A 12,390-nucleotide genomic window follows, 5' to 3' on the forward strand; every position below is an offset into this window, starting at 1 on the left:
AGGACGCGCAGCAAAGCCTCCGGAGCGGCCGGCTCCCCGACATCCTTTTTATGTATTCGGACAGAACTATATCTTATCGGCCGGGATCAGTGGAGGGGGGCGCGCTAAGTAGTTTAAAACGACCCTCGCACAATGGGCGTGCGATAGGAAACATAGCAGGTTAGGGCAGCGCTTTCGGCCTCCATTGTCCCGCACTCGGCCCCCGGCCCTGCCTCTCGGCTCCTTCGCCACGGGAGCCTTTTATGTGATAATGAAACACATTTCAGGCTGGGCTCACGACGTGTGTGTCCTTGCCAGGGGGGGGGGAGAGGCGGCCCTGATTGCTGGCTGCGGCCTCCGGATCCCCCCCACCCCCTCCCCAATTTCTCTTCCTTGTGTTCTTGGGGACAATGTGGCCTGTTAAAAAGGGATTTGGAGGCGGGAGGCGGAGGCCAGGGCAAACTCCCCTCCAGCGCGTGGGAAGGCCAGGGTTTTAGGGGCAGAGAACACGCAAGGTGGCTGAGGGTCCTGGAGAGGTGGTATCCAGGCTTGGGGTGAATGAAGCTGGGACGTTCCATGCCTGGATGGTGGAGAAGCTCATCTGTCTCGTCTCGGATACAGGACACTGGGCTTAGAAACCTGAGGCCAAATGTCCTGTCTCTGACCCATTGCAAACCATCTTCACCTTGGATGGCCCCAAGTCTTGGGGCCACGACCCCTCTGGCTCCTGCCCTCGCCTGGCCAGATTGTGTGCCAGCAGATGCCCTGGGCAAAGCCAAAGCTGGGCTCCCTTTCCTCACCAGGGCTGGGTTTGCCTCTGAGGTTTCCACATTGGTTGGTGGCAGACTTAGGGTCCCACGGCCTTCTGTGGGGAGCTGCAGTACAATTTGTTAAGAATTTAGTCTGGGTCTTGTTTTATACTTTTGAGTTTTCCTTTAAGAATCACCACATACCCACTCTTCCCCTCGGTCCTGTAACCCCTCCCCCCCTTGTCAAGCTGGGTTAGCAGGATACTTTAAAGTGGGGGCAGTATTTGGGGGGAGGGTGCAAAGCTGAAGAGCCTGGGATCCCACCGCTGGCAAGGAGCACCTGGTGAGCCTCGCAAGACATCCCTTTAGACCTCTGCCTTGCCCCCAGTGTACCAATATTAAAAGATTTCAACCATGACCCTGAGACCCCTATAAAACCATTCCCAGGAAAAAGTCTTTTGTTTCTCCAGACCAGACTCATGGTTCCAGAAGCCTCACTACTCCTGAACTGCAGCAGATTCTATCAAGGTAGTACCGAACCACCTAAGTGAAGGTGGGGATGGGTGAGAAGGGGGGTTGGAGGAGTGTAGACAGAGAGAGGCCTCAGGCCCCATAGAATCTGAGCAGAGTCCCAGTTCCACAGAAGGGCCAAGGGATGCTGAGAGGCAGTGAGGAAAATGCAAAGGGATGTGCCCAGAATTTGCAAATCCAACTGGGGCCCTGCTTTGAAAGGAGGCCTAGGATAGGAAACACAGGAAAAGAAAAAGGGGGGGGGGATCCAAGCTTCTTCCCAGAGAAGCCAGCCCTAGGGCCCAAGGATGTTGACAACAGCACCTTCTCATTGTCCCACTAGAAAATACCAGTATGTGGTTTTCTCTGGCTTTTGCATCAACTCCGCAGAACAGAATGGTTCACACGGGATCTGTGAGTTTCACAGAATGTAAAGTTCAACTCGGAATTCAAAAGGAAAGCTTGAACAATGTTGAATTCTATAAGTGATGTGCTCGCAGAAGTGCTGGGGGAAGTGTACTGAAGTCTGAAAGTGACTTTGAAATGTATCTGAGAAAATCAGATAAATGGACCAATGGAGGTGTGGCTGAATGGAACGATATACAATACAGCAAGTTTAGTGAAATAACTGTAGGATCTGGGCAATGGGTACATATGTGTTTACTGTAAATTTCATTCAACTTGCAACCAGCCAGGATCGCCCTCCCTCAGGTTTTAAATCATTCCCAGACTTGTTTGTTTTTTTGAATCAGGCAAAGGAAAGAAAAATCTGGAAGATTCAAAGCATAAAACTGGCAATAACACTTTAATATAGATTTGTGGAACTCTGGTCCTTGCAGTAGGAACACACATTTATAAGCCATAAATAAAGCACGCGGAAACCATAAATTAATCAGACTTGAGACCTGGATTTCACCGTGTCAAGAATGAGAATGCTTTTTTTTTTTCCTTGGTCATTTACAACAGACCCTTACATCGTTTTTTTTTTTTTTTCTCTTTCTTAAACAGTAGTACAACTCTGTCCTCTGTTAAAACTACGTGGTTTTACACTGAGTCACAAAAGTTTGTGTTTTTTTCTTTTTTGTTTTTTGTTTTTTTGTTTGTTTGTTTCTGTTTTTAATAAAGTAAGACTTCCCTGCAACAACAGCAATGGAGAGGAACCACGACAACAAAAAGTCAAAATTCGCAGGTGCTTAAAGAAGCAGGTGTCTACACAGTAGTGGAAACTGAGGCTTTTCTTTCTTCCTTTTTGACTGTTTATCTTTTTTCCCTTGCCCTCCTTATACAAGATGATAGACGTCAGTGTGGCCCAGATGGGGGAGGAAGGGCTGCAGAGGAGGAGGAGGGAGACTGCTGTCGGGGCAGGGGTGTGATGGGTCCTGCTCCCCTGCATCTTTCCAGCACCCCTTTCTCAAAGTCTCCATCCCCGCTTCCTCTGTCGTCTGGTCCGAGCTAGGCGGGAAGCCTCCGTCTTCTTAAGAGGAGTTCATAATGGGCCGGGAGTACACCCCCTGGTAGTAGGAGGTGTCTGCAGCCAGGGGCGAGGCGTCCAGGCCCGCTTTGTTCGTGACCGGGCCCATGGCCAGGCTTCCTGGCATGGGGGAGCCGTAGCCCGGGTAGTGCATCACCTGCTCGTAGGCCTTGAGGTCCATTTTGTGGGGCTGGTGGTGGTGGTGGCCGTGGTGGTGCTGCTGCTCGGAAGACATGAGGTTGTTGATGGAGAAGGGGTGGTTGAAGGCGTAGTGGTGCTCGGGCTTCAGGTGGGCCTCGGGGGGCAGGCCCGGGTGATGGGGAGGGCCCAGCAGGTGGGCCGCGGCCTGCTGCTGCTGCCCAGGCGACGGCGCCGGCTCCGGGGGGCTCAGCGCTGTGGCTGGCGTCCCCTTCAGCTCCCCGAGCCCCCCTCGCTTGTGCTCCTGGCACGGGGAAGCGCTCGAGTGGGGCGACTCGGTGCCGGCCGCAGTCTCCGAGGCCGGCCCGGCGGCCTCCCCGAGCTGCCCCTGCGAGGCCTGGGCCCCGGCAGCCGTCTTCTTGCCGCCGCCCGCGGCGCCCGAGGCCTCTTTCAGGGCCAGCTGCTTCTCGCACTTGAAGCGCTTCTGGCGGCGCAGGTAGCAGCCGTTCTCGAACATGTTGCCCGAGTCGGGGTGCAAGGTCCAGAAGGAGCCCTTGCCGGGCTTGTCGGGCGAACGGGGCACCTTGAGGAAGCAGTCGTTGAAGGAGAGCGAGTGGCGGATGGAGTTCTGCCAGCGCTGCTGGTTCTGCCGGTAAAAGGGGAAGAGGTCCATGATCCACTGGTAGATCTCGCTCAGGGTCAGCATCTTGTTGGGGCTCTGCTGGATGGCCATGGTGATGAGCGAGATGTACGAGTACGGCGGCTTGGCGTGCGTGTAGCTGCGCCGGTAGGTCTTGGGGTCGCGCGCGCGGCTCAGGCCGGCCTGCCCGTACATGGGGCTCATCGAGTTCATGTTCGCGTAGGGCGCCAGGCCGCCCATGGCCCCGGCCGCCTGGCCCCCGAGGGGGCTCAGGCTGGGGCTCAGGTGCGGCCCCATGCCCGCCACGCCGGCCGCCCCGGCCGAGCCGCCCATGCCGGCCATGGCGCCCGCCCCGGGAGACATGCCGGCCAGGGATGGGCTCATGCCCGCGCCCACGTACGACGACATGTTCATGGAGCCGGCGCTCATGTTGCCCGAGCCACTGCCCATGGCGGCCGCCGACATGCTCATGTAAGTGTTCATCCCGTTCATCCCCAGGCCGGCGTTCATGTTGCTCACCGAGGAGTAGCCCTGAGGACAGAGCCCCGGAGGGAGGCGCACAGCGTTAGCACCGCGGCTGGAGCGCGCCCTGCCTGACCTCCCGCCCACCGGGCCGGCCCAGGCCCCCGCCTCCGGGGAGGCCTCGGGGGAGTCCTGCCCTCTCCTGGCACCGGCCCTGCGTCCGTTTCACCCGGAGCGCGCTGCGACTGCCCTCGGGGAGGTGGCGCGGGGGCTGCCGCTCTGAGCGGGGGGCCGGCGCCTAGCCCTCTTGCGGCTCGCTCAGATTCTAAAACGGGGGTCCCCTAGAACTTCCCCAAGCCAGGCACCCCCAATGCATCTCTCCTTCGCAGAGTCTCCCTGACTCTCAAGCCAGCGTACCGAGTAGGCGCCGCGGCCGCGAACGCCACCTCCGAAACCAGCAAGCGACCTGTGGGACACCGCGCAGGGCGCCCGGGCGGCCTCCAGCGGAGACGATCCCAGGGTGCTCGCGGTTCAGCCTTCCTCCCGGGACCCCATCCTCGGCCCCAGGGGAACCGAAACGCAGTACCTGCGCGGAGTCTGCGGCCAGCCCGAGGCATTGAATGGAGGAACGGGGAAGGGACCGCGAACTGAACTACACGCGGCTGGGCTCTGCAGCCACAAACTTTCTTTCTCTTTGTCCCCAAGTCTTTGACTCTTTTCCTCTACCTCAGCCCCCAGCTCCTGCCCACCTTCTCCTCTCCAGCTCCCCACCCCCTCGCCGGCCGACCTCCCACCCCTCCCCAGCCGCGCGCTGCCAAACACAACTCTGTTAGGATAGTGCGTGGCTCGGCCACGAAGAGGATTTGGAGGCGCCGCAAGTCAATATTTGATCACAAAGTTAATATTATCTCAAGGCTAACAGTGTGTCGTATAAAAAAGAGCCCCATTTGAGTCGAAGGAGGGTGGAAAAGGCGGCTGCCCGGAGCGGCTGGGGTGGGGGGCGGGTGCCGGTCAGGGAAGCGGTCCTGAGCTCGGGGCCGAGCGCGGGCGCCGCCACCCCGCTTCCCCCGGAAAAGGCGAGTGCCTACCTCGGGCTCGGCATAGTAGCTGCTCCAGTCGGACGGCTCGTGCCCTTCCATCTTCACCGCTCCCAGCATACTGGAAGCCGAGTGCATGGCAGTTTAAAATTTAACAGCCACAACAAACGACCGGCAATCACCCCCCACCCCCACCCTCCTTTTAAAAAAAAAAAAGTCAGCCAAGGCACCGTCCCCTCCCTCCCTCTAGAGCTCCCTCTCTCTCGGCTCCACTCCCTCTTTCCCTCGGCCGGCCGGAGGCGGTAGTTGGAAGTGGGCGGGAGGGGCGAGCCGTGGGAGGAGGGGGCCGAGGGGAGGAGGAGGCCCGGAGCCGAGCCCCGCCGCTGCCGGGAGCGCCCGCCGCCCGCCGCCGCCGCCGCGCTCGCGGGCTGCCCGGTGGAGGCCGAGGCTGGCAGTGCCGAGCTGCCGGGAGGCGGCGGGAAGCGCGCGGCGTGGGGGCGGGTGGGGGGGTGGAGAGGAGGAGGAGGAGGAAGAGGAGGAGGAGGTGGAGGTGGAGGAGGAGGGGGGAGGTGGAGGAGGAGGTGTGGACCGCGGAGCGGACAAGTGCCGCAGTGACGTGGGCGGCTGGTGATATAGCGCGGCGCGCCAGCGCGGGCCTCCAATCCCCAGACCCGGGGCAGCCCATTTGAATAATCAGCTCACACCTGGGTGAGAGGGAGCCCCGGCCGGCGCCCCGCACCTGCCCTCGGTGGTGCCCGCCCCGCTGCCCCGCGCCCCGCGCGCGGAGCCGGGCCGGGCGAGCGGGGCGGGTGGTTGCCTGGCCCCGGGGGCGAGCCCCCTTTACCCCCACGCCCGCGGGGAGCCCTGGTGGTAGGAGGGACCTGGGAGGAGGCCAGCCTCTGGAGCAGCCCGGGGCGCTGATCCCCGCCCTGTCGCATAGCGCCAGGCGGCCGGTGCGCCTGTCCGAGTGTGCGTCCGGCTTCCCAGCCCAGTCTCCCCTCTGCCCAGCTTTATAAAAGCCGCATTTATTTGTCCCGGGTTTCTCGCTCTCAGTGCACATTCCCTGTCAAAACAACTAGCCGGTGACAGAGCCAATTTGCAAAGCGCCGTCGTATTTAGAAAAACTGTGTACACACCTTTAACTAGCCGGCCGCTGCTTCTGGGAGGCCCCTCCCGTCACAGACGCGCGGGGCGCCGGGTCCCGCCGCCTCGGCGTTTTGCCTCCTCGGAGCCCGGCCTCCGGCGCCCGACCGAGCGGCTGGCGGGGAGGAGCCCTGGCCCCCCGTCCGGGCGCCGGGCGCAGGGCACACGCGGCTCCGCCAGCTGAACGACGGTTGGGAGACTATTTGTCTCTGACAGGACAGCGTGTTTCAAGGTTACTTTTCAGTTACAACCGAGGTGCCCACAGCATTTCGTAACTAAAACAAACAGGGCAGGAGGTGGGAGTGAGGCGTGCAGCGAGAGGGGGGAATTAAGGAATCAATAACGGAGCACATGAAGTGCGTTCGGGAGTCTCTGTCTGCTCCGCTTTTCTGAAGATTTTAATAAGAATTAGAAACCCTGACAACCATATTCGTCCTTTTAATTTTCGATCCGGCTTCTGAGTTCAAGTTATTATCTCTCTTGGGTCAGCTACCAAGACCTCAGTGAGCCCACATGGGGGGGGGGGTAGCTACAGGTGTTTGGAGGTGGACGCGCTTTCTTGGTTCTAAAAAAATCCAGCTGGGCAGTGAGGATGCAGCTCTGCGCCCTCAACCCCAAAGGGGGGGAGGCGGATAAAAGGAAGTAGTGGGTATCTGACCCACCTGTCCAGAGTTGTGGGTAATGGTGGCAAAAGACAAAGCGAGATGGCAGGTACCTAGCAGAGATTCGACGACGGAAGGACCAGTGGGGTCAGGCCCAAGGGCAGCAGGGCGGAGCGGTAGATGCAGGGGGACGCCCACCACTTCCCTCTGCTCCAGGTCCCTCGGGCCTGCAACACTTTGAACTGGTTTGACCAATTCACAGAGGGCATTAAGGAACCCTCTGAGAGAGGGCCAGGGCAGGTTCCCCAGACCGCCAAGATCTTCGTCTCTCTGAGAGACCAGAGAGCCATGCACCATGCAGAGGGCTGCCAGGAGGCCAGGTCTGCCGGTGCAGCGGGAAGTGTCGCGGGTGTGTGCACACTTAGCGTAAGTGTGTGCGGGGGAGCCGACCAGACCCCTGGCATCTTTCATCAGATCCCTGAACGCGGATGGACACAACTTCACCGCTCAGCCTAGAGCTGAGAAGAGGGTGTGCACTGACGCTCAAAAAACAGTTGCCTGTTTTTCCAAATCTTTCTGCGCAAGCCCAGGACGGAACACTCTCTCTCTCTCTCTCTCTCTCTCCTCTCTCTCTCTCTCTCTCTCTCTCTCTCTCTCTCTCGGTCTCTCTCTCTCTCTCTCTCTCTCTCTCGCTCTCTCTCGCTCGCTCTCTCGATTGTACCGCCTCCCCACGGAGCGCTTCTCCCGTTCAGTAGAGAAGAGACACCAAATCAGACAAACCCGCGAAACGGGAGACAGCTTTCTGGTGTGCGTGGGACTGAAAACTCGAAAGTGCTCTGGTTAACCTAGTCTGTGCGTCCGTGTGGGTGTCCACTGCCCTCTTTTTGCTCCTGGTCGAAATGTGGTTCTAGAAATTGGGCGAAAGGATCGAGTGCGGCCCGGTCCTGGGCCACCGGTTTCCGCAGTGACAGGGCGCCCCCTGTCGGCCGCGCGGCCTAGGGACCGACTGGAGCCCTCTTTGACCTCCGCGCCCCTAACCCCGCTACCTGGGCGCCCGCACTGTCCGCCGGCCTCTGCGAGTCTCCCAGAAAAGACCCTCGGGGGACTGGAGTGTCTTCCGAGTCCCCGAAGTTCTGCGCAAACCCAGACGGTCCCCTGCTGCCCGGGGATGCGCAGCAGGGGCGGCTGCCGGGACCCTCCCAGAAAAGGGAAGGCGAGCGTGGCGGGCAGATGCTGCGGGGAGTGCGCGCTCTCCAACCTGGTGGGCAGCCCTTCCCGGAGCGAAGGCCCTCGGAGGCGCCGCCTCCCCAGCACACTCCCGCTCCTTCCTTTCCCGGCAGCTCTGGTTTCTAAAGGTTGATTCAGAGCATCTGGCACCAAAGCCTCAGGCTGGAATGCTGTAAACTGCTCCGGGAGCTTCTCTCCAGGAAAAAGTTCGCGGGCAACTTGGGCTGAAAACAGATGTTTCCCCTGATCCCCCCTTATTTGCAGCCCCACCTGGGACTGAGGCCCACAGGGCTTCCCCTTGCCCGTGTCCCGCCCTTTCCCCGTCTTTCCCTTGGGTGCTGCAGGCTTCCTATATAAAGCTGCCTCATAGCCCGTGACTGTGCTTGGGGTTAGCACACTGGTTTTATTCCGGATGCTGCCCCAGAGGATTGATTTGGGCCCAAGTCTGGGCCTCCTCTGCTCCTCCTGCAATCTCGGTCAAAACTCCTAGCTCTGGGGGCTCTCTGTCACAGGAAACTGGCCGGTGGAGAAGCCAGACGTCCCTAAACAGAACTCAACTTCCCTAAGTGATGACCCATAAAATACCAAAGGGTGGGAGTGCATCTGGCTGATCAATTCTCTAGTCCCTGAAGCCCCTTTGAGAATAAATATACAGCACAGGCCTTGTTTTAGGGGTATCACCAGGCAGGTCTGCCTGTGAGGTTAAGATGGAGAAGACAGAGAAAGATGACTTAAAGTCTTGTGAAAATACACATTTTACCTTCATATAATCTTTAGATTGGCAGAAATTAGACGCCCACACCTCCATTATTCACAGGGTGAGATTTTCAGGGTGGGTCCCATGTCCCAATAAAGACAAGGCATATCATTATGCGAAAGGCTGTAATCAACATTTCACTTTCCAGGAGTTCCCATTGTGGCACAGGGGAACCATGAGGTTGCGGGTTTGATACCTGGCCTCGCTCAGTGGGTTAAGGATCTGGCATAGCCGTGAGCTGTGGTGTAGGTTGCAGATGTGGCTCAGAACTGGCGTTGCTGTGGCTGTTGCATAGGCTGGCAGCTGTAGCTCCAATTAGACAGACCCCCTAGCCTGGGAACCTCCATATGTCATGGGTGCAGCCCTAAAAAAAAAAAAAAAAAAAAAAAAAAAAAAAAAAAAAAAAAAAAAAATTCACTTTCCGGGGGTTGTTATTTCTGATTTTTCACTTAAAAAATCAGATCATCATAATTAGTCTTCCTGGCACTGACCACTTCAGATGCTTTTCTGCTGGCTTCCACAGTTCTTTGAGAGCCAAAGGCCTAGCTGTTTATGGAGAGGGCAAAGATATTAGCAAAGAATATCTTTCAAAGGAGATTTAAGTAAATACATCAGAAAAGGATGTTAAAAGTGAGAGGAAAGCAAGAGAGAATATTGTAAATTTATACACAGTATGGCAGCATACAGTCTACCTCTCCTGAGCAAGATTCTCAGGAAAAGATGGGAAATAAGTCATAATAAATAATGATAAAATGAGATAAATAGGAGGCTGGTAACCCTGGTTGTGTTTGGTGGTAGAATTTTATCTTCAACCTACATTTTCTTCCTGCAGTAGAGTTGTATCATTTCATATGACTATTATTTTAGTATTACATTACTTTTTTTATTATTTTAGGGTGAACACATAATAAGAATATTAGAGCCGAAGTCCTGGAAAATCATAGCAAAAGAATTCATGCACAAATTCATTCAGTTCTCACACATGAAAGGACATCAGGGAAGCCACCATTCCAAGGGGGCAAGGGTTTGAGTTCGGAAAACAAACCAGTATTATGTTCTCTGACCGGGTGTCAGAAAGAGGACTGTGTGGTCCCTGGAGTTAAAGGAGGAAGAGAAGTGATATTCACGCCAACCGCAGGTGGGGCTTCTTAGGCTGACATGGGTGGCGGGGCTGTGTCCTGGGTCCTCTTGGATGACTTTGGCTCTCAGCTCCTTTGCTCTGTGCACCTAGAATATGATGGCTGTTTGGAAGGTTGGGTGTGGTGATGGATTGTGCATTTTTAGTGGGTTTTCTCTGTGGTCTGAGTCAAGCCGTTGTCGACTCCACTCCCATCTGTGTGGGTCTGGGGGGAAGGCCGGTGGTCTGCCCATTTGGGTCCAGGGTGTGACAAATATTTCTGGTATATCCTTGGCATCCAGCCCACCATTCTTGAGTTTTTAGCACATTTCTGGTATGTGGGACTCTTATAGCAGGTAATTAAAATAATTGGAAAATATAAAAATAAAGAAACGGCAAGGTCGAGCAGCAATAATAACATGTCAACGTGAGTGAGAATAAACCCCTCTTTGAGGAAGGCCTAAATTAGATGGATCTACGTTTGTGGCCCTGTGAGCTATTTCATACATTTGGATGTTATTCTTGGAGGAAATCTGTTATTCCTGCTCCAAAGGCCTGCAGTAAACTCCACTAAGGACAGAGTCATAGCCAGTCAAAGTCACAGGCCTGAAGACTCAGACTCGGACATTCCTTCTTTGGAACCCAGGGAGATAATTAAGAAATTGCCCCATTAAACCTAGAAGCACTGATTGTTTACTTGGATAAACAAATATACTTTGAACAAGTACGAAAGCATGAGGGGTAGACAGATGTGAAATCAGAAAGAGCGTAGCAAGGCCTGGAGTTTGAGTCCGTGCTTGGGAAGAGGTTGTTTGCTTCTTGCTTCCATCTCAAAGTGATCCAGGGGGAGCTCCCTGGTGGCACAGCGGGTTAAAGATCTGACAGTGTCGCTGCAGCGGGATCCCTGGCTCAGGAACTTCCACATGCTGCAGGCATGGGGGAAAAAAAAGTGGTGCAGGGGCTCTGTGTAAACAGAAAAGAATTATACATAACTTGCTTTACCTTAAGCAGTGGTCATGAAGAGGGGTGTATAGATTTTTAGGTCCATTCAGCCACCATTTTAATGAGCACTTGCTATATTCTGGACTGAGGCCATACAGCCCTGACCACGTAGGTAGAGCCCTGCACTTGCAGAGCTTAAGTACTTCCTTTATTTGCTCCTCTTCTCTTTTCTTCTGCCACGGATCCCAGGAGAACTTATTTTCCGTATATTTTCAAGTCTTCTTTCAAGCGATGACCCAGGAATCTCTGGCCAAAACCCCATTCCAAAGGGGCTGAGCCTACATGTCACCATTCAGAATGAATCTACCTGCGGGCCAGCTCAAACCCCCAGTGAGCCTGCCACCTGTGCTGACCCAGAATAGGAACGTCAAGGGTGGGGTCCTCTGAAGCAGAATGTAGCCGGGCAGCGGCGCGGTGCAGGCCATTCCCGTCCCACCACCGCTTGTAACCACTCTAGAGGGTTAGTTTTCCATCACAGGGTTCCTGGCCGGGGTGGGGGTGAGGGTTCTGGCTCGGGGCGGAGGCCGCAGATGGCCGCGAGATGCTCCTACAGGCTTGAGAACCTGCCCCGTGTGTGTGTTTGTGTGTGTCTGTGTGTGTGCATGAAGCAGGCACTTGTGCGTGATACCCGGATCTGTATTCACTCTTTGTCTACTTGACCGCGGAGCTTCCTGAAAAGCGAGTGCGGTCTTTGGACCGGGAGGGTTAGCCTAGAACAGCAGCGGCGACCCACTGGGACTGGGGTAATTAACTGGGCCTGGGACCGCCCCACAAATTTGTATGTGCATAACCTCCTCCACCCCCACCCACCCCCGGGGATCTTGTTAAAATGCAGATTCTGATTCCGCGGGTCGGGGGAGGGGCGTTAGGGTTCGCACGCTCACAGGCTTCCAGGTGATGCGCAGGCTCTGGTCTCCCGGCCGCAGGTGGAGTAGCCCCCGGTCTCCCTCGCATTGCAGGCTGGCCTGAGCTGGGTGCTGAGAGGGGCGTGGATGCAATGAAAAGTGTTAGGTCCTTCTTTACCTTCTAGCGGTTCTCGCCTCCCACTCGCTCCCTGCCCCTCGGACCCGCCCCATTGCCAGGAGGCAGCTTCCCTGGCGAACGTGCCCCCAGCAGCGTCCCCCTCCCCGCCCCCACCTGGCCGGGTCCGTTTCCCACGAGGCCTCCCCTGGGACCTCCCAGGGTGACGGGGCAGACCCGCAATCTACAGCAATGCTCAGTCTGTGACTTAGAAGCTGTCATTCTCCTAGCGCGGAAAAAAAAGGCCTAAACAAAGTTTCAGCTGTAATCACACTGCATCACAAAAGTCCTCCCGGATCCCTAACTCTTCTCCTTAAGGCACGGGATCCGGGCTGATCCTGCCTCCCTGAAGCCTGGCGCTGGGCTCCCCAGAAAGGGAACTGGGACAGGGCCAACCTTTCCTAAACACCGCCCCCCCCCCCCCCGCCCCGCTCCGCCACCCCGTCCCCGCCGCGCCACCGCTGCACCCTGCTCCTAATATGCATCTTTAAGAAGCAAAATAGGTTCAAAAAGAAGCGAAAGTGACCAGGAGCTTC

At 56.5% G+C, this 12,390-nt stretch overlaps 1 protein-coding gene across 6 annotated transcripts; it reads right to left on the reverse strand.

The window, feature by feature from the left end:
* Nucleotides 1-2,018: 2,018 nt before the first annotated feature.
* FOXA2 (forkhead box A2) lies at nucleotides 2,019-6,341 on the reverse strand. Of its 6 annotated transcripts, none has more exons than XM_085004248.1 (3): nucleotides 6,123-6,341; nucleotides 5,038-5,107; nucleotides 2,019-3,493 (listed from the first exon to the last, which is right to left on the reverse strand). In XM_085004248.1, the coding sequence occupies exons 2-3, from the start codon at nucleotides 5,104-5,106 to the stop codon at nucleotides 2,714-2,716; spliced, it is 849 nt and encodes a 282-aa protein (XP_084860374.1). In that variant the 5' UTR covers nucleotide 5,107; nucleotides 6,123-6,341; the 3' UTR covers nucleotides 2,019-2,713. The 6 variants fall into 6 exon arrangements, with proteins under 6 accessions (XP_084860374.1, XP_005672811.1, XP_084860373.1 ...); XM_005672754.4 differs by having other exon boundaries at nucleotides 2,019-4,018; nucleotides 6,123-6,340; XM_085004247.1 differs by lacking the exon at nucleotides 6,123-6,341 and having other exon boundaries at nucleotides 5,038-5,191.
* Nucleotides 6,342-12,390: the final 6,049 nt, after the last annotated feature.

The sequence above is a fragment of the Sus scrofa genome, chromosome 17, assembly GCF_054392235.1.
Source record: "Sus scrofa isolate SSC_HxYL_T2T_F1_AM1 chromosome 17, Sscrofa_HxYL_maternal_Yorkshire_Landrace_v2.0, whole genome shotgun sequence".
Lineage (NCBI taxonomy): Eukaryota > Metazoa > Chordata > Mammalia > Artiodactyla > Suidae > Sus > Sus scrofa.